General features: G+C 39.2%; 1 protein-coding gene across 1 annotated transcript in view; it reads right to left on the bottom strand.

Moving 5' to 3' along the window:
* The window catches only part of ITGA1 (integrin subunit alpha 1), a 169,103-nt gene that overhangs the window by 61,757 nt on the left and 85,518 nt on the right, over window positions 1-21,828 (bottom strand). The window contains exons 7-9 of the mRNA XM_040496802.1: window positions 15,885-16,033; window positions 12,608-12,758; window positions 3,845-4,010 (exon numbers count right to left, since the gene is read on the bottom strand). Coding sequence (XP_040352736.1) covers window positions 3,845-4,010; window positions 12,608-12,758; window positions 15,885-16,033 — 466 coding nt within the window. The remainder of the gene's footprint in view (window positions 1-3,844; window positions 4,011-12,607; window positions 12,759-15,884; window positions 16,034-21,828) is intronic.

The following is a 21,828-nucleotide window of genomic DNA, read 5'->3' as shown; positions in this document are numbered from 1 at the left end:
CGTGATCTGGCTGAAGTCGGAGGCTTAACCGACTGCGCCACCCAGGCGCCCCTCTTTCTTTTTTTTTGTTAATGCTATGTAAAAGGTTCAGGAGCAAGCATTAGGTATTTAAGCTCTTTACTGAAACGCAGAGATAGTCCAGAGCATTCCATGGAAAAATATGCTACTCTCAAAATATTTACCGACCCAAAGCCACAACCTCCTAAGGGGATCGAGGGAATGTTGATTCATTTGCTTTCAGTGGGGAGTTACTGATTTATTTGGCTTTGAAAATAAGTTAAAAATAGTGCATGATTTTAAGAAAGTCAGTCTGCCTTCTCATTGAGGCATGAGAATAATTAAATTTGTGAAATCAAACTTATTTACTAGTTATTTCCTGGCATGAATTTGTTAACAAATACATCAGTGATTGCTTTTTTATAGGACTAGGTTAAATGGGGATATCAATCAAGAATTCCAATACATCATTTTAATCTCACGTATGAATTATCCCCTAATTTAAATGACAGAGGTGCACTTTAACTTTATTTTAAATCTGATTTATTTATTTTAAATAAATATTTATTTATTTATTTTAAGTCCACAGTACTTTATGGTGCCTTCTTATTTATCTGTGCAAGACCATTGCAAGAGCACAGCAGTGAATACCTGCATGCTTCCAGTACCTTCTCCTGCTGCTGTTCTGCTTATAGCTGAGAATAGAGAGAAGGGAGTTTTGTGACAATCCTCCTGCTGAATCATCATCATGGTAATAGCCCCTTGAGCATCCCTGAACTTCTTGCTGTCAACTCCTCCCCGAACTGTTCATAAGTACTGACATAACCACTCTCCCACTGTGCAGGTTAGGCATTTTAGCATTTCTCCCACGTGCTGGGAAAGGAAGACATGGAACCTTTCTGAGTTCATTGGGCAAGTTGGTGACCTGTTCTCTTCACTAGGTGGCACTGTCGTTGGCAAGGAGGAATTTCATAATTGCTGCTCTTTACCATCTCAAGATAAATGTTGATAGGAAATGGACACTTCCCAAGTAACAAGGAAATGAAATCCTTTCTGATCCCAGTTATGAAGAAAATCAGTCAAAACACTGCGTTTGATTAGCTCTGAAAGTGTATCAGTAAAGATGTGGTAGACATTTTAATCTGAGGACATTTTTTAAAAAATTCACTTTATGTATTTAGTTTTATTTATTTATTTATTTATTTATTTATTTATTTATTTATTTATTTTGAGAGAGAAAGAGAGACAGCACGAGCATGTGCATGTGAGTGGGGGATGGATAGAGGGAGAGAGAATCTTAAGCAGGCTCCACACCTAGTGCAGAACCCAATGCAGGTTCAATCTCATGAATGTGAGATCATGACCTGAACTGAAATCAAGAGTCAGAGGCTTAACTGACTGACCCACACAGATGCCCCCCAGATAATTTTGCTTTTAAATATACAGACTTCTTAAAGTGTCTGGGCATTCCAACATGTAACCTTTAATTCATGGTATGGTTAGTTTAGAAGCAACACAAAAATGTCATTTAAGGTAAATTGGGCCCTTCTTCCCCCAGTAGCTGATGTAGGTAGACTTCATTTATAGAAGTCCTACCAGGTTATACTTACTTGCTTACTTAAGATGAGTTTAAAAATGAGACAGTATTGTACTTACTATGTAACTAAGTAATTTTTCATTTAAATGGTCTTTACAGATTGTTTATATCACATCTTAAAACTTATTACAATTATTAAAAATTAAAAGTACACAATGACTTGGAAAACTTTGTATATTTCCTTCCTTAAGGCCAGCGAAGCTTATGGTCTGGCCTATTAGTAAATGCCACTAGGAGCTGCTGTGAGACCAAAGCCACTTAAAACTGACTTGTGCACAGAATGCAGGACAGCCAAGTTCTTCAGAAGCAGCTGTGACTTCAGACAGATAAGTAATTCAAGAGTTCTGTTTCTAAAGGCACAGGGGAAAAGCAGCCAGGGCAGAAAGGAAGAGAAATGAAGTCCGCATGGGCTGTAGCTGTTCATCAAATCTAACCCAAATCTCCTACTTACTAGTCGTGATCCAGTCATGAAATCGGCTGGGTGAGTCACCACCAGCATTTTTTTAATTAAAAGAGAAAATGAAAACGAGAACCTATCAGAGTGCTTTGCATATAATAAGGGTTATTCTGTTAAAGGTTTTATTTTTATTATGTATACATGTATGTGCACTGGGTCATGCAGAAGTGGAAAAATTTTCCCTTCTTCTCTTCTAGATTCCGTGGCTGGTTTAATAATTAAATTGAGCTAAAAAATTAGTCAATTTACTTTTTAGAGGAAAATTTAATTTCATATGGGAACCCCCAAACTATGAGACTGAAGGGCAAGTGGAGGTGGTGGAGACTTATATGATGCCATCTTGACCTACGGAATGGGGTAGGGGCCTGGGGCTTCAAAGGGAGGAGCATAGTTCACAGTATATAAGAAGAACAGATGTTTGGTAAGTAGATGTTTGCCCTGCTATGCAGATAGGTCTTTAAAAAGTTCTCTCTGGTTATACCTTTTATTCTGGACCAGGCCACCTATGTGAATTCTTTTAGGTTGTTAAGGGAGAGGTAAAAGTTCTTCCTGAATGGGCTGGAACTTGATTGCCTTCAGCTCAAAATAATCTACATGCCAAAGCAACATATTTTGGGATGGCCTATTTTGCTCCCCTTTAGTCACAAGGAAAAGTGTATTTATTATCATGGGTCACTGTCATATAAATCTTGAAAGTCATTACTCTAAAACATTTTCCTTCCTTTCTATACATTTGAATATTCTGTCTGTTGGTCACTTTTCTGCATTTTCCTGGTCACTTGATGCTCAAAATGGTCCACCTTGTTTCAGTTATCTCTCTTTCTCATTTTATTTCTCTGTTTCCCAGTATCAGGTCGTGTTTCTCATTATCAGGTCACATCAGGGTGACTGAGAAAGTGCTCATGAATTTCTATGTTTAAGATACAAAACAATAGTTCTTCAGTGTGTCCTCACAAGGACAGAGTCCATTGGATTCAGATAAGGGCATAAAAACAGAACTCTCTGGAGGTTTCTCATCCTAGGTTGAAGGAAAGATGCACGTTCTCTTAGTCTCCAGTTAACAGAGAATATGAAGGAGGAGGCTTTTTTGTTTGCCTGGCATAACAATTCCAAAAACTTTTTTTTCCTTTTTTTTTGGTCAGGCAAGGGCCAGTTCCAAAAGAATTTGATACTTGACCTCTTCCACCTAAGGCAGGGGAAGGAATGCCATGATTTATTTTCTTCAGTAGCCAATTGCCATTGCAACATCCAAGAAAAGAAATCCACAAAAAAGTAATATGACTTAGACAAATATAGTGAACCAATGTTTTACTGCCATGGGAGTTAAGGCAGAGTTCCATAAAGACCTTTAAAATGGGCAAGAAGCAAAACGGGAGAAAATAAATGAACAATGAAGTTATTGCAAATAAGGACAGTTCTATAGAAGCCCAAAATAAAAAAAACAAATTAAAAAAGAAAACTTGAGCTAGCTCCTCCATTTTCTAAACCCGTGTCACAGAAAAGGGCTAAAACACGTGGACACATTTTTATTCTTGTGAGTCTACACTGATCATTACCTTCTTTCAGCCCTCACAGTAGCCCTGCCATGTGCTTACAAAGAGAGATGCCAACAGACACAGGGCTATGTGAGACAGCCATCTTGGTGACAGATTTACAGAAAGGGGCATTGTTCCATGCTGGTTATTGTACACAGTAAAAATGCATTAGTCGTGTAGAAGAAATAAACACCAAAAGGCCATTACATTTAATTGAATTGTAGAGAAAACATGCGGGAGTATGAGAAATAGTCATACCTTCCAGGGCGAATATTCTTTCTCCGAGAGCTTCAACAATAGTGACTAGAGCTAATTCATCAGAGACATTGAAGAAATGCTTTTCAGTGGGTTCGCTTGCAATTGATTTTATTTCTTCCACAAACTTTTCAGTGCTTAAATTTCCTCTGTTATAGCTCCCAAGAATCTAAGACATGACAAAAATGGCAAGGTTATATTTTAAATTCTGTATATTAATTAAGGATCTCAAGCATTTTGTCAACAAACAAGAGAGTGTATAGTACCTTAATATAATGAAATTTATGTACTTCCACATTTTTGGAAGAATAATTTTCAAATGTGAGATTTCCTAAAATTAACTGTTACATACTGTAATTGGTAGAGAAAACTACAAAGGACAATCTTATATGTTTCTTCTCTTGCATTACTGTGTGCTTGTTTATGAACAGCTATATCTTTAAAGTCTGACAGTTCAACAGTAATGTTATAGTTTCTGAATGTCTCTGGTATTATTCCAGCCTATGCCACCACCATTTGGTGGTAAAAGCAGTTAGCAAGTGAGTTACTTGATCTTGAGTAGGCAGTTCTTCCTGATACTCTTACCAAGAGCCAATCCCACACATATATTTTGAAAACAGATATTGAACTAAATAGAAATCTTACTTGGCAATTTCTGTTTAAAACCAAATTCTCAAGACACGGACATCTTGTTTATATATATATATATATATATATATATATATATATATATATACACACACACACACACACACACACACACACACAGAAGAGAGAGAGGCAAGAATTATCTGTTATAGTTAACTATAATTATTTAAATGTCTTAGCAGGTTTTCTCAAACATCTATTTTATTTTTTAGAGTAAGTTTTATTGAGATATAATTCATTAACAGTAAAACTCACCCTTTTTAGATACACAATTCTGAGTTTTGACAAGTCCACACAGTTGGGTTACTACCGCTTCAAAATTTAGAACTTTTCTATCAGTGTTCCTCTTGCCCCCTGTGGTTAATCCTTTCCTCCCCCTGACCCTTGCAACCAATGATATATTTTCTGTCCTTAAGGCTTTGCTTTTTCCAGAATGTCATATTTAAGAAGCCATATATATAGCATGTAGCCTTTTGTGTCTGACTTCTTTCACTTTGCATAATGCTTTTTTTTTTTTTAATTTTTTTCAACGTTTTTATTTATTTTGGGGACAGAGAGAGACAGAGCATGAACGGGGGAGGGGCAGAGAGAGAGGGAGACACAGAATCGGAAACAGGCTCCAGGCTCCAAGCCATCAGCCCAGAGCCTGACGCGGGGCTCGAACTCACGGACCGCGAGATCGTGACCTGGCTGAAGTTGGATGCTTAACCGACTGCGCCACCCAGGCGCCCCGAATGCTTTTGAGTCATTCCTGTTGCCCCATGAATCAGAAGTTCAGTTTTTTTTAATTGCACCCAAACTGGAAACAACTCAAATGTCCATAAACAATAAAGTATAGAACAAATCATGGTATATTCAAACAATGTATTATAGAACATGAACCACTGATGCACAAATATCATGGGTAATCATTATGTTGAGTGAAAAGCTAAACACAAAAGAGTATATACTGTATGATTTCATTTACATAAATAGAACAGGCAACTTAAGTGATGGTGATATAAGTCACAACATGGTTACTATAGAAGTGGGTATTAAACATGATAGGAAGTATAGGGAACTCTCTAAGGGTGATGGAAATGTTACATATCTTGATCGAGGTGTCAGTTACATGGGTGTATGTGACTATCTAAAGTCATCAAATTGTTCACTTTGTACATAATTTTCACATTGAAATCTTGTATTTCACTGTATGTAATTATTACTTTTAAAAAAACCAAATGAACTATAATGACATGAAATAATATGGATTAATTAATTAATTTAATTAATTAATTTTGAGAGTCAGAGTGCAAGCGGGGGAGGGTCAGACAGAGAGGAAGAAACAGAATCTGAAGCAGGCTTCAAGCTCTGAGCTGTCAGCCCAGAGCCCAACGTAGGGCCTGAATCCATGAACCGTGAGATCATGATCTGAGCTGAAGTCAGATTATTAACTGAATGAGCCACCCAGGAGCCCCTTTTTTATTTTAGAGAGAAAGAGAGAATGGAGAGGAGCAGAGGGAGAGAGAGAGAGAGAGGGAGAGAGAGAGAGAGAGAGAGAAAGAGAAAGAGAGTGAGAGAGCGAGAATGTCAAGCAGGTCCATGCCCCAACTCAGGACTCCATCCCACGGAACTGGGATCATGATTTGAGCCAAAATCAAGAGTCAGACACTCAACTGACTGAACCACTCAGGCACCTCAATCTGGATGAATCTTAACAACATTAAATTTTAAAAGTTTCAAAATACTATATGCAGCATGACACCTTTTTATAGAGTTAAAAAAAGGAACACTTCTAGATATGTATAGATACCAAAAGATTAGAAAAGGAGAGAAATAGATGAGCATAGATTTGGGCCTATGGTTACCAGGTGGAGGGCACCCAGGTGGTGAATGTGGTCAGGTCCATAGATGTTTATAGTGCATACTTACAATAAGTATGCAGGAACAATAATAAACACAAAAACCTATAAAGTGGCCCATGCTTCCACAAATGATGAGGTTTCCTGAACAAAGGATCATGATTAATTCAATTCTATGCTAGTGGAATCTAAAAAATGAAGATAAGATTCTGAGCTCTGTACTATTGCTTGATTTTTAGAATATCCTGCTCCTTGGGGACCAGAAGTAACGATGAAGATACCAGAATTTTCTAACTTCACATTAGATTTTTAAATCATAGACATAGATTTGTCTGGTATCATTAAACTGAGCCCATGGTGGCTTCAAAGTTCTGTTGGAAAACAGATACGCAATAGTCCCCAAGCACAGTTCAGCGTTGCATACTGGGCAGATCGTAGACACGTGGGTGGGCAGGCACAGGTGGAGACGTCAGTCTCGGTCTCCACTGGGTCTTCTGGCCACAGACCCCTGGCCCTCTCCTCTGAACACCCGGCTGCCCAAACTCTCCTTTGGCTGCCTGTTCCAGGCGTCTGCGTGTATTTTTTTTTTAAATGTGAGATTCAAAATGGTAGATTTAAAAACTGGTATTTTGGGGGCACCTGGGTGGCTCAGTCGGTTAAGCGTCGACTTTGGCTCAGGTCATGATCTCACAGTCTGTGAGTTTGAGCCCTGCATGGGGCTCTGTGCTGACAGCTCAGAGCCTGGAGCCTGCTTCTGATTCTGTGTCTCCTTCTCTCTGCCCCTCCTCCACTCATGCTCTCTCTCTCTCTCTCTCTCTGTCAAAAATAAATAAACTTAAAAAAAACTGATATTTTTATTAAGAAGGGTACAGCTTTTCACTTGTAGTTAGAAAAGAGCTAAAATTACTGTTTTTAAGTGTTGCTATTTATGATCTACAGCATACTTGTTTATTAGCATCATAAAACGAATGAGGGTTTAGATTAGTAAATGAATCATTAAAATGTTAACGGTAGGAATGCAGTTGTGTGACAGCTAGTCAGACAGGCCATGCAGCAGTTCTAGAGTTTTCCCTCCTAGTGAGAGGCGCTGGGAGATTCATTCTTGACCCCTTCCTCCTGCTTGAGTCACACCCTTGCCCCTTTCCCACAGCATCCCTGGGAAGGGTTCTGAGGAGTTCGCATTTGTACATTGCAGGTCTTCATCCACTTCCTTGTTCCTTCCTTAGGCTCTGTGTTCATCTGTAAAATGTGTGGGTGAGGCATAAAGCCCTCATGTCTGTGAAGAACTTTGTGCTGCTTTGAAGACGTGTGCAATTTAGGAATACTAGAGCTGGCTCTAAGGAAATCAGCAGACTAGTTGGGTAGCTTTTTGATTTTTGAACTTAACTCTTTACTACTTGTCAAGATTTCGGTAGGAAGGGCACTAAGAGGAGTTTGCAAAATTGTACCTGAACACAAAAATTCAGTACCTGTCTACTTGGCTGAAAAGCAAATGCAAACAACAGAAATAGTTTAAATCTGTGCTTTTCCCCACTTTAGCTACTTGATGGGGGAAGAGAATTAGTGGAAATGAATGTTGAGAACTGTCCAGATAGGGAGAGAAAACCCAAGGCCCACTTGCTCTTATTACATTGAAGAAATTCTAAGATGCCTTTCTTAAAGTTGAGTATTTCCCCACAGCTAGATGGGCATGCCCCAGAGAAAGCATGGCAAAGGCAGAGAGTGTCCAGCCTCCAGAGTGTCCATCATAACCGTGTGTCAGTTTCAGGATCACTGGAGTTTGGCTCAACACCTCACTCTACACCTGCTATTCTTCTCTGGACACACTGTTGGGTTTCTTCTTTGTCAGCAGTTTTGCTACACATGTATTTCTTTTAGATTCATACAAATCCTACATCACATGAAGAACCCTGAGTCCCCAATGTTTTACCTAATTTATACTATAAGTCATATGACACCCTTGGCAGAAAAGTCACCATCTTTCCTCCTTAATTCCTATTGAACATATTGTAGATTCACTTTTGCATTGACGTGTTCACTTCCATTTCACTTATAAAGTGATACAGTTGAAAATACATATAAAAATTATAAAGACGTTTGGACCATGCATGGTTCAAGGTTTGACCTTGCATGGCCGAGGTTCATAGTTGTAATGTAAATGTCAGACATTTAGTGCTCTATGTGACAGAGACAACTGGATAAAGTTCAGTGAGGAAAATGCCCAACTGACATACTTAAAGAATAAAAATAAAACAGATTCAACATGAGAATATATATTTAGAAGAAAGTGTAAAACAAAAAAATTCCCAGGAATTATTGTGACTTGCATCCAGTTTGAACTATTTGTATTACAGAATAAAAATAAAAATAGAAATGTGTTTTGATCCTTCACCCAAGGATCTGGTAGCTTGTAGAAACATTATTTTCTATGAATGAGAAGAAATACAAAATAACACTTATAAATTACTTCTGTTTCACTTTATACAAATATGTCAAGCCCAGGCATTTGGTATTCTGCTAATATTTACCTGAAGTAGACATCCAGAATTGAACCTCCCTTGAGGCAGATGTGTCAAATGTAAAGTGTACAATTCATTTACATGTACTGTAGTGCCTTTTGTGTGCAAATGAATGGAATGCTAAGATACTTTCTAACTTCTCTGATTTTCATTTGAATGCTGTAGATAATACACATTTCACAGCCATTATAATCCCAGCCATTATCATCCAGGATTAGAATATGAATGTAAAGCGGGCTCCTGCTAGCAGTGTCTAATATCCACAAGTGACAGAATACAAACCTTGGAACAGAATACTCACACCAGCTCAGGACCCTCACCAAATCTAAGAGTTTAATGGGACATGTTTGCTGTTTTATCATAGAGTGCTTAAATTTTCTTTTTTAAAAAAAAATTAATGTTTATTTATTTTTGAGAGAGAGAGAGTGCATGTAGGGGAGGGGCAGAGAGAGAGGGAGACACAGAATTCGAAGCAGGGTCCAGGCTCTGAGCTGTCAGCACAGAGCCTGATGCGGGGCTCGAACTCATGAACTGGGAGATCACGCCCTGAGCTGAAGTTGGCTGCTTAACTGACTGAGTCACCCAGGCGCCCCTAGAGTGCTTAAATTTTCAATGGTCAATTATTTTGGGGTCATTGTCTCCCATAAAACATGTCTGTGGTGTTCAAGATCAAATGGAGGGTAAAAAAAATGGAGTAGGAGAAACAGTCCAGGTGACAACAGTGGCAGACCCTCAACTATATTTGATCATGTGAAGCATGAATGCAGCTGTAGAAATGCCCAAGAATGCACAAGAAGAGGCAGTAAAATAACTGTCTTATTTCCTAGTTCAGCACAAACTAAAAAATACAAGGTTCACTGGGGACAAGAAATATGAATTGGGAAAATAACAATTCTTGAAGTGAAATTTTCTCATACATTATTTATAACATTTTGAAGAGCAATTTGATAATAATTCATTGATTAAAACAGGAAAGGAACTCATGATTTTATTATTCTCCTGGAAGATTAATGCAATTATGGGTAATATCTTATTCTCACTTACTGTAAATAAAAGAGATTTTGTGAAAACCAATTTAGGCTAAGCAGTTAGAGTTCTGAGATGTTTGTTTCCTGCCTTAATTAAAAAAAAACAATATATATTAAGAAGACTCCTTAAAGGGCACATGCTATTGAATCAAGAGTGAACGATTAGAAAGGAAGGCGGGACACAGTCGTTAGTTAAGGTTCAGAAGCTGAGAATAGGGTTGACAGTGCATGGGGGAGTCTCTGAAGGCTTCTGTGCAAGAGGGCAACACAGTTTATCTATAAAATTCCTTCTAGTTCTAAAGCACTATAATTTTATTACTTCATGGTTGTAAACTGCTTCAGTTAAAGATCCTTAAGAAAAATAATATTTATTGGTTGCCTAGCCTGCCATTGTGCTAGATGGTTTCACAGTCATTATCTCACTGGTTCTTTATCTGAAAGAGAGAGAAACAATATTACCCTACTTTATAGATAAAGAAGCTGAAGCTCAGAGTATTAAGTGACTTATTCACTCTCACAAAGGCAGAATTTGAACAAAGGTCTTTCTGGCTCCAAAATATACTGTCCTCTATCCCCCCCCCCCCCCCCCACCTTTCTTAGACTTACTTCTGGAAAATGTCCATGGGTCCTTTGTTGCTTAAAGTTATCACATTATGGGACATGCTTAGCATTTCTGTGCTGGGTCCTTTTGCTCTGGTACAAAAAGCAGGAGGTGGAGAGAAAAATGGTGCTCTTTGGAAGTTAGAGGAAGTGAGTGAAAACAGGTTAGGATAGTCCTGTAGCACCTTCCAGAGACCCAAGGCAGAAGAAAGAAAGATTGGGGCATGGGGAAGAACAGCCCAGGGCAGTGTGGTTCATGTGGTCAGTCAAGGGGGATGTGGAGACCTGGCCATGTGACCTACAGTCATGGGGACTGCTATCCCTTGGTTTTCTCATTCATAAAATGGGGAAAATAAAGGTTGCCCTCCTCTCTTTGGAGTGCCATGAAGGGCAAAGAAAGGTATCTAGGACACAGAAAAAAAAAACACTGTAGATTATAGAGTGCTATATGAGTGACAATTTAAATTATTTTCCATGTTTGAAATGTAGAAGTTTTATTTCTCTTTTTCTGAATGTCCCTCTCCATGGGGTCGCACCATGAAAATTGAGTTATCTTAGTTCATGGAACTATTAGAAGTTGATTTAGAGGGGCGCCTGGGTGGCGCAGTCGGTTAAGCGTCCGACTTCAGCCAGGTCACGATCTCGCGGTCTGGGAGTTCGAGCCCCGCGTCAGGCTCTGGGCTGATGGCTCAGAGCCTGGAGCCTGTTCCCGATTCTGTGTCTCCCTCTCTCTCTGCCCCTCCCCCGTAATCACTAATAAGAGCTATAAAGCACTCTGACTCTCTCTCTCTCTCTCTCTCTCTCTCTCTCCCTCTCCCCTTTTTGTTTTTTATATTTGAAAGACACTTCTTACTAATAATGGATTGCTGTTGTATTAATCCAGATTTGCTCACAAAGAGCTAAAGTACTTTATATGTAATATCTTCTACATCATCAAGAGCAGGCTAGGCTTTTCCTTGGAACTAAAGGAAATTTCTTCTTCTGTAATCCTTTTTCTCTTCTTGCCCAGCTTAAATGCAATTATAGGAAAACATTTTATAGCTGCTGGCTGCTTCACTTTGGCTGCACAGTGAGGGGTTATGAAATGGGATGAAATGGCTCTGCACAGAGTGCATAAGTAATAAGTCAGTCTCCTGATCCCTCCTCATCCACCAGTAATGCCAAGAAAGTGGCTTGTGCAGAGGAATAACTGTAACTACAAAACCACATAAGAAAGTCTTGCTGGGACGCCTGGGTGGCTCAGTTGGTTAAGTGGCCGACTTTGGCTCAGGTCATGATCTCATGGTCTGTGAGTTCAAGCCCTGCGTTGGGCTCTGTGCTGACAGCTCAGAGCCTGGAGCCTGCTTTGGATTCTGTGTCTCCCACTTTCTCTGCCCCTCCCCTGCTCATGCTCTGTCTCTCTCTGTCTCTCAAAAATAAGTAAATGTGAAAAAAAAAAAAAGAAAGTCTTGCCATCACAGGGACTGACTCTTCTTCTAAGTCCTGGTGTAGACTGTCCAGAGTAGACAAAAAATTAGGTGACCTTTTGCTTCTTTCCTGTAACTCATAGAGTTGTAGGTGTGGAAATACCATTGTTCACTTTTAGCAGATTATTAGGAGCTTTGTCCTGATTTTCCACCTTCCCAAATCGTGGGAAGAATTATTAATTAGCAGGCACTGTATTTCTTACCTAGCACATCTTCAGTTCCCTCCTTTCCTACCTCCCTTCCTTTTTCCTTCCACCCTTCCATCTCCTCCTTCCCTTCCTCTTTCCTGCCCTTCCTCCGTTCCTCTCTCCCCCCGCCCCGCCCCCCCCCCCAGTTCCTCTTCCTACCTTCTTCTCCTTTTCTTCTCTTCTTTTTCCTTCCCTATTTCTGTCTCTTTCTTTCTCTTGCCCTCTCTTCCTGGGGACACAAAGGGAGCAAAAACCCTATCTTGCCTCCACAGAGTTTACTTTCAAGTGGAGAACTTTTCCTTTCTCAACCTTGTCTGTGTCACTTTCATAACATAACCAAGATATATGTATATACATACACACATACACACACACACACACCACACACACACACACACACACACACACACACACACACACACACCCCTCTTGTCTTCACAACAGAATATGAAAGCCATTTCTAGCCCTGTACTTACAGCTATGGAAAATCGCTGAATGTTTTCATCCTCACAGTCTTGGATGACCTTATTCAGTCGATGGTTATCATGGGACTCCCCATCAGTCACAATCACCATAACTTTTTTAACTCCCCTTCGGGCACCCCGGGCTTCAGTGAAAGCCTCCTTCCTGAAGAAATCAAAGAGAAAAGAGAAGCAAATAAAACACCACCCCAAGGTTAGGCAAAGTGATAAACAAAAGAAAAACAGTGACAACTGTAGCTAGACTAGTGCTGTCCTTCCAAGATCAACACTGACACCCATTGTTCAAGCTGGGAGGCATGATGATCATTATTTGTAATAGTTTTGGATTTATTCCAGATGATGGAGAGGTCACCATTTTGCTGATCATCACATATCCCATATACAAAGGGCAGCAGTATTTCATTCTTTGGAAACTTGTCAGGGAAGGTGTCAATGGAGCACACATCAGATCTAGAGAAGGTCAGATCTCAAATACTGTCTCAGCCACTCCTTTCTCTATAAACACTCCTCTTTTCTTCTGCTTTTGGCAGAAACTTTTGCTCTGTCCTCACTTCCCCCACATCTACTCTGACATTTATAGAACAGTATGGAAATCCTCTGAGCTGAGGAGGGGAGCTGGGGGAAAACAGGAGTATGGGGGAAAATCAGACATGGTCATAAAAGACTGCAGACAGTTGTGGTCTGACTCAGTGATAAAGCAGGGCTATGGAGGACAAAAGGGGCTGGAGTAGCTATGAAAAATTTGGTCTGAACTAGGTTTTAGGACACAGGCTGCTGGGGATGGGGTGGGAGAAGGTGGCACGGAGAGAAAGGGAAATGCTATGCCCTAACTGCAAAGAAAGGAGTTTTTATTTAATTCAAAAAGCATTTATGGAAAGAGCTGAAAGAGAAGGGAACTTAAATTCTTGTTTGTTTTGTGCTTCTTCACAGGCACGTGCGCGCACACACACACACACACACACACACACACACACACACAGGCACACTTTCCCTGTATTATTTTCTTTTACTCAACTCACTTCCCTCTCTTGAGTCAAGTAAGTTTATTTGGAATGAAACAATGAAAGGGTTTCATATAATATTTTTTTTGATTTTGGTATAAAATGCAGCAATTGTTGTACTGAATGCTCCTTTTAAATATTTTAGTTTGGTCGTGAGGGCAAATACCTGCAGTTTGGAATATGCCAAAAAACATTTCTCTTAAACCAACCTTCCAAATGGTTTGCACAATACACATTAGTTGTACCTTAGGTACACAGTAAATGCACAATAGTAGGTATCTTGTGAGCAGGAGAGAAAATCCCAGTGATGTGGGCAGAGGGATTTTTATCTGTGATTATTTCTCTTTAAAAAGACTGAAGGCAAATATGAGAAGATATTAACAACTGTTGATTTGTTTGGTGAGTACATAGAATTTTGTTATTTGCCTTCTTTTACATTTTTGATTTTTCTTAAAAATTTCAAAATAAAGGAGAAGCTATTAAAAAAAACAACTGATCACTAAGGAACTGCATATTTCTGCCCTCTACACTAAACAGGTAAATGTCCAACTTCTTTATATGTACAAAGGTGAAAACAGATGTTAAAGACTAGTCTTTAGATGAAGTTCAGACATGGATATCACATATGATTCAACCCTTTTTGTGGTCTTAATTCTCTAGAGGATCACCAAAACTTCCTACTTCTTACAAAGATACAGGTCATTACTGAATGAACCTCAGCTGATGGAGATAATTAAAAGACATTTCTTAAAGAAAATCTGCTAGATCTAAACAAGGGTTGGTTTTATATAATGTAAAACTAGCCACTGGCAGAACTCTTGAGTAGACTCTTTCTGTTTCAAATATCTTCAGCAAATTGCCCTTGACCCCCAAATACTGCCATCCAATGAAAATAGAAGTAAAGGATTCTAAAAAATTAAAAATATTGTTTGCAATTGGCCCTGCTAGAAAGGAATAAACAGCAATTAAAAATATGCTTCAATGTGAAAAAAGAATGTACAAGGATACTGAGTAATACCGCTATGGAGTTTTATTTATATACAAAACTCATTAAACTGTGTGCCCTACAGCTAGACGCTTTGTGAAACATGTAGGCAAAAACCATATAGGGTTATGGTATTTAGAGTGGTATTTACGCAGGAGCAAAGCAGCCAGAATATTTCTTCAGTTAGTTTTCAAAGATGAATATTCATTCTTAAGTGGTTGCCTGTAGAAAATACACAGCTCCCTACAGACTCAGAGCTTTCAAAGAACACTTTGATTTACTTTGAATGTGCAGTCACATTTAGTCAATTATTTAAGAAGGTGCATTCAGCACACCTCAACATGTGCACTCTCTGTGCATGCAAATTGGTGATCTGAAAGGCAGGTAAATGTAAAATTACCCCATCTGTTTGTGGTTATTTTCTCTTGAGTCCCATATAACTAGAACCACATGCTTCTCTAACACTTAGGGGCCTAATGCTGCACATAAAATCTCAGTTCTTCAGAATATCCATATTAACTATTTTAACCCCCTTAAAATACTGATCTTAGCAGACAAGTGAAGTGAGAGAATGGGTAATTAGTTCTTTAAAATCAGATGAGGGTCCAGAAGTTGAAGACACGTAACAGAAGGATCCTTAGTATTAGTCACATTACTTATTAGATCTCCTGTGATTTTGGTATTGTTTAGTTTTTGATCAGAACCTTACTAGCTTAAAGGCAACTCATGAATAAAACAGCAAAACATGGGAGTTGCATGCAATTGGGAACGATATAGAAAATAAAATGTTCTACATTGTGATCAAAGGACAGTTCTGTTACAGTTCTCTTACTTGAGAGCTTCAATAACCCTAAATTAGGTACTGTAAAATTATGGACATACTAGGATATAAATACATATTGAGTAGAAGTGGATGAATATTAATCCTCTTTTTTAAAAAATGGGGTTCCTAGAAGCTGTAAACAAAGAACAAAGGGCAAATATATTCACTAATATTTTGTCTTAGCACCCAAGAACATGATGCATTAGACTACAGTAGTTTTTATGACTGATTTTCCATGACTTAAACCTTTAGAATAACAGGAAAGACAAGAAGGGCAGGGAGACTATGTTGTAGAAAAACTTGATCCTATAACTATTAGCTAACTGGTGGAATCCAGTTTTTTAAAAAGATGACTTTAAATATTGCCAAGATAAATGCTCAATCAACACTCGAAAGGGCTTGATTGTGAACAGTTGGTCATGTGTAGTTTTTTTACCTTGGTCTATTTTTTAATCCACATACCTGGCTGTGTCTATCCCAAGGGCTGTCATAGTCTGGCGGCCACCTCTCTGGATTATTTTATTTGCTGCAACAAGTACCTCTTCCGTTGATGAGTACTTATTGAGGTTGAACTCATGGGTTACATTTTCTCCATACTGTACAATTCCAACCTGAAATACCAAGCCATTGTGAGTTAACCATCTAGCAACATTCCATTTCAATTTTCTTTAGTTTAAACATGTAGATCAGATGTCATACATTTTTGTCTTTTAGATAGTTCAAAAATTCATCAGTATACAAATCCTTCCAACAGAAATAACCACTGCCACTTGTGGATATTCATAGCCCAAGGAACAAGAATGAAAGTGCTGTTGTTAAACTTCTTAAACAATTGGTTTATCTCTGCAATAGTTTCTACTGAATGACTCTGGCAAGCCTTGAGGGGTAGAAGATACAATGCACTGACATGCTCTCTGCCTTCATGGAACTTCTAAATGAGAGAGAGAGAGAGAGAGGAAATCAGAGAGAGAGAGAGAGAATCAGAGAGAGAGGGAGATTCAACACACAACACACAATCATTCCAATGCATGTTCAATTGCAAACTATGGAGAGAGGGTTGAAATGGAAAAGCTGTTTAGCAAGTAAACCTAGGGCCCTACTTCAAAATAGGGGGTTAGGGAAGGCCTCTTCGAAGTGATATTCAAATTGATACTGAAAGGTGCAAGGAGGGTGGAGACCTGTCCTGGATGGAGACAGAGTGAGAGGATGGATCCACACAAGGGCAATTGGTATGTGAAGAAGCTGAGATGAGAAAAAAGTAGGGATGTCCTGAGAACAGAAAGAAAGTCAGTAAGCCTGGACTAGGCTGTGAGGGGAAGTGAAACCAGATGAGGCTGGATGAGTGGTAAGTGGGGCATGTATCTGGGGAGGGCACACATGTGCTTCAGGCTTTATCTAGCTCAGGCATAGCTTCCATTTCTCTCACACCAGCCCTTCTCCCCACCACCCCTTTTCTTGTTCAGTCTTCCCTTCTTTCTACCTTCCTCCTTTCGTTCCCTCCTTTGCACAGATAGGATAACGTGGGCAGCTAACTGCAGAGCCATCATGGAGCAAAATGATACATAGGGTAAAGTGACACCAGATTGGATTTCCCTTGCTCTGTATTCCTCCCCTCTGCCTTACAGATGCCCATTTTTCTTATCCTTTTTCTATACCTTCTTTGAAATATTGATGTGAACCAATAGATCAATCTACATCAAGAATTGTGAGTGAAGATAACTTTTTGTTTAATTTCCCACCCCAAAATGAGAAATTCAGAAATTCTATACCCAAATGAATGTCTTTTTAATGTAGAAATCCTGGGCACTTCATTTCTTGGGTCCTGGGGAAGCATTTTGAGACAAGGCTGCCTTCTTGCTAAGGCAATTGCCTAGTTTGCTCAGTGGTAAAGTTGCCTCTAGTGCTTTTTTCATACCCATCTTATTTCCAATTCTGATCTTACTTCCAAGTGGCATGAAGGTTCAGCATCTACCTTCCAGCCTCCCTTGAGGATGTTACAGTTGTCAGAAATCTTCAATTACATGTCTGACTCATAGATACATTTCCACAGCTGGGTCTTCTTTGAAACCAGAAGCATATTCTGGCATTTGCAGAAACCAACAAGACTACCTTCTAATTTAAAATAATCTTTATTGGGGCGCCTGGGTGGCGCAGTCGGTTAAGCGTCCGACTTCAGCCAGGTCACGATCTCGCGGTCCGTGAGTTCGAGCCCCGCGTCGGGCTCTGGGCTGATGGCTCAGAGCCTGGAGCCTGTTTCCCATTCTGTGTCTCCCTCTCTCTCTGCCCCTCCCCCGTTCATGTTCTGTCTCTCTCTGTCTCAAAAATAAATAAACGTTGAAAAAAAATTAAAATAAAATAAAATAATCTTTATCATCTTTGAGCCACCTTCTAGAGTACACTAGACGTCTTAAAGCAATTACACCATTATGCTTAAATAAGAATAGTATCCTATATTTTTAATGCCTTTTGAAAAGCTTTCCCCTAATTTATTCAGATTATAATAACATTAATTGGTATCACATTTATAAATGAGAAATTTAAGTTTAAAATATTCCTCACAGTGAAAGGGCAGAAAAGAGTCTAGTCTAAGATGTGAATCTTTTATCCCAGGGCTTTTTCCATCAGTCTACTTCCTCTCTACAGAAATACACCTCCCTGAACTCCCTGCATTCTGTGTCGCCTCATCCTACCAGTTTCTTTGCTAAATGCTGCTGCCATTGATGAATTGTTACTTGATGAATTCAATGAGCTATCTAGCTAATTGAGATCTACTGGAGAATATAACACAAGTAAAGCAAACAAACAAGCATCATATTTTAAAAATAGAAACAGGGGCGCCTGGGTGGCGCAGTCGGTTAAGCGTCCGACTTCAGCCAGGTCACGATCTCGCGGTCCGTGAGTTCGAGCCCCGCGTCGGGCTCTGGGCTGATGGCTCGGAGCCTGGAGCCTGTTTCTGATTCTGTGTCTCCCTCTCTCTCTCTGCCCCTCCCCTGTTCATGCTCTGTCTCTCTCTGTCTCAAAAATAAATAAAAACGTTAAAAATAAATAAATAAAAATAGAAACAGAACACATTAATCATTCCTTAGAGTTGTTTAGTTGGGTATAGGATAAATAAGAAAAAGACAGCATACGTAAGTGTAAGATAAGGTATATAATAAGCTGACTGAACATGCAATCCCTCAATCTATGTCCAGGATATCCCTGCTCTTCTATGAATATATCTTTCACTGAATATCTGTCACCATCAGTCCCAAAGCCGTGTGCTCTTATAATTGGAATAAAGATGACCAAAAGTCCTTTTGGAAATATAAGCAGGCTACAACCAACTAATTATGCTAAATAAATAAATAAATAAATGGATGAGGATACACTCAAAATCCAATTCAGGTTATTTCCTTGAATCATAATTAAGTGTTATGGATAGTTATCTATTACACTCAACACAGATTTAAAATTATTCTCCCAATGACCCTCATAGGTTTTAATTAGTAATCTAGGGAGACACTGTATAATTATTAAGGGAAACCATGAAGGTTCAACATTGTCTTTGTGTATAGAAATGTTCAGTATAAATAAAAGTAAAATGATTTTGCAACTTAGATAAACATTATGCTTATTTTTTGGTACCAAGGTGAATAAATGCTGCTGTGGAAGTTAATTGCTCATCTATTCAGGACATCTTACAGAGTTTCTTTGTTTTTATTTCCCTTTGTTTTTGTTTGATCAGGCAGGAGGCTAAAGAACTTTGAAAACTGTCATTCCTGTCATTATTCTTGGACATTTTACTACTTGAGTGAATCTACTGAACACTGTAGTCTCTCATTTGGATAAAATCTTGAACAATCTAGTCTTATTTCTTTGACTTCCTCATCTTTAGTAATCTTTTCCTCTACATCACCTATGTCATCCACTCTCAAGGTCTTATCCTTGACCTTGTCAACTGGAAAAACTGCAGCACCTCAATCTCAATTTCAAGTGTTTTACCATTAACTTGAGCTCATTTATGTCTGTCACCAATTCCTTCACCATATCAAGACTTGCAATTAATTCAGAGATCCTACTTTTTTTTTGTCCCTAGCTTAGATTCCATGGTCCATCACCACAATCATTTACTTGCAAACTTTAACTCCTTTAACCTTTTTTCCCCTCCATTAACTCACATGGCTAACCTCCAATTCTGGTTAAGTCCAAATATCTCCTTTACTTCTGTGCTTCTGTGACTTCAATTGTTTCTACACAAAAATCACACAAATTGTAGACTGGTCTCACTTTAAAGTTATGGCCATGAATCTCAAATGTGGTTGCACATAACACTGCTCGACAGTCCTACTCCTTTGTACTAATGAGCGTATTTTGCTCCCATTTATTGAGTGCAATCAAATTCTGGTCATAAACTATTAACTCTTCAGGAAAAAGACAGTATCACATTGATACATGGGGAGGAGTTCACACGAGAAGAGGAAGAATTTATGCCAATTAAACAAGGCTGCTTTGTGCCATAATATCTGACATTTCAAAATACTTTACATATTTTATAAAACCTACTATGGACTATTGGATTATCTGGACACCAGGAACAGCAGAAAAATTGTAGCCTCTTGGTAAGTCAGAAATCAGTGCTTTATACCTTCTCTCTCTCTCTCTCTCTCACTATCTGTCTTTCTCTACCTACTTAACATATATCTCACTTCTATAAGTTTATTCTTTAGATAACTTGTAACTGTCAGTTGCCTCACCCTTTCTTTATACTTTGCTTCTAACACTCCACATGAGTCTCTTCAGATGACCGTCTGCCCTTGGATTGCTAGATCTGCTTTGTTCCAAAGGTTCAAAGAGCGAGGAGTGCCTGGAAATTTTTTCCTTTATCGCCTTTTGCCAAGCTCCACAGGCAATGCCTGAGTACAGACAGTGAAAGACCAGCCCCTTGACTCAGATTAGCTGAAGGCCTTGATTTCACCTGAAATCACACCCTTGGTTCTTCTCAGTTGTTCCTCTGTTTTGCTCCCCCAAATCTCTTACTATTTTCTTTTAAAAGCACTCCCTTAGTAAATCACTGTCACTTGGCTCATTTTCTCAGGGTTTGCTTCTGGGAAACCAGACTTAAGGCAGCTATTATCTGTGTTTCTGCATTTCTTCCTTGGCTCAGGCCAGACCTCACTTCACTCAACCTGGACCGTGGCAATAGTTGGTCTTTCCGCTGTTGGTCTTCCTCCTATTTTCATTCTCCTCAGCTCCATCGCCTCAGCTCTTACATAAATAAATGTAAGGCTAACTGCCTTGAAATTCTGCTTACATAACATCCTTATTCAAAAATCTCCACTAACTCTCCATTGCCTACATCAACGACTTTAAAATACACTCTAAATGGAATTTTTATTCTACTTAAAATAGAAAACAGATAAAACTTGAAGCTGCTCCTTGGAAATACAAGACCTGTAAGGTAGACTTCAGTTTTCTTCCCCTGACCTGCAGTCACTCAACAGCCTTTCTAGTTCTCCCACGTCTTCAGGACTCCCCAGTATGAACCCTGTCCCTACCAAGTGCCTTTCCTCATCCCTCCAACAAAGCTAAGTTCTATCCATTCTGGAAGATCCAGTACAAAGAGTCACTTTCTCTGCAAAACTTTTCCCACCTAGTCGCCAGTCTAGCTTACTGATCTTCCCCTTCTCTAACCCCTGAAGCAAACTTGTCTGTTTTGCTCCTGGGAGTACTGTATTCTTCTGAACTTCTTTGTATGCATGCTTTATCTCCCAACTGCATTATATATAGGAGCAAGCAGGGCTAAGGAGCATGGACTATGTCATAGCTTTTGGTACTCTCTTATCCCATGCTGCTGTTTTGCTTTGCTTATGATTGACCCTCATACATTCTTACTAGATGACTGTAACATTTCACATAAGACTGAGATAGCAGGGAAATAATGATAAGCAGAAAAAGAGAGACATAAAGATGTGTGGGAAATGAGAAGACTGGGGGCAGTGGAATCTCAAATCTCAGGGAAATGACGCTCAGTGTAGGTCTCTGGCTGATAGTGGGCTGCATATTTCCTTATGAATCAGACAGAATAAGGCCTGCTGTGTCTTTTCCAGAAAAGGGTGGCATTCATTGATTTTCATCACAGGAAAATGGTCAAATCACAAAGCAAACACATGGAACACTTTGCTGAGTATTAACGGGACCCAGTTAATAAATCAGTTTTAGTCCCAGCTTAGGGTATAAGTTAAGGCAGGTAACACAGATCTATACTTGACACTATATGCAACAGAATCAAATAAGGATGATAATGAAATAACAAGATAAAAAGTTAGCCAAGTGAGGCATACAGATTTTGAGGAGGCAGGAGGACAGAAGTACAAGTACATTTATTGTCTCACAGTGAAAGGGCTCATGGAGGGAGGAAGATGCA

The sequence above is a fragment of the Herpailurus yagouaroundi genome, unplaced genomic scaffold, assembly GCF_014898765.1.
Source record: "Herpailurus yagouaroundi ecotype Mexico unplaced genomic scaffold, PumYag 29, whole genome shotgun sequence".
Classification (NCBI taxonomy): Eukaryota; Metazoa; Chordata; class Mammalia; order Carnivora; family Felidae; genus Herpailurus; species Herpailurus yagouaroundi.
Note: the sequence above shows the minus strand (reverse complement) of the source record. Positions and strands in the feature narration are given on the sequence as shown.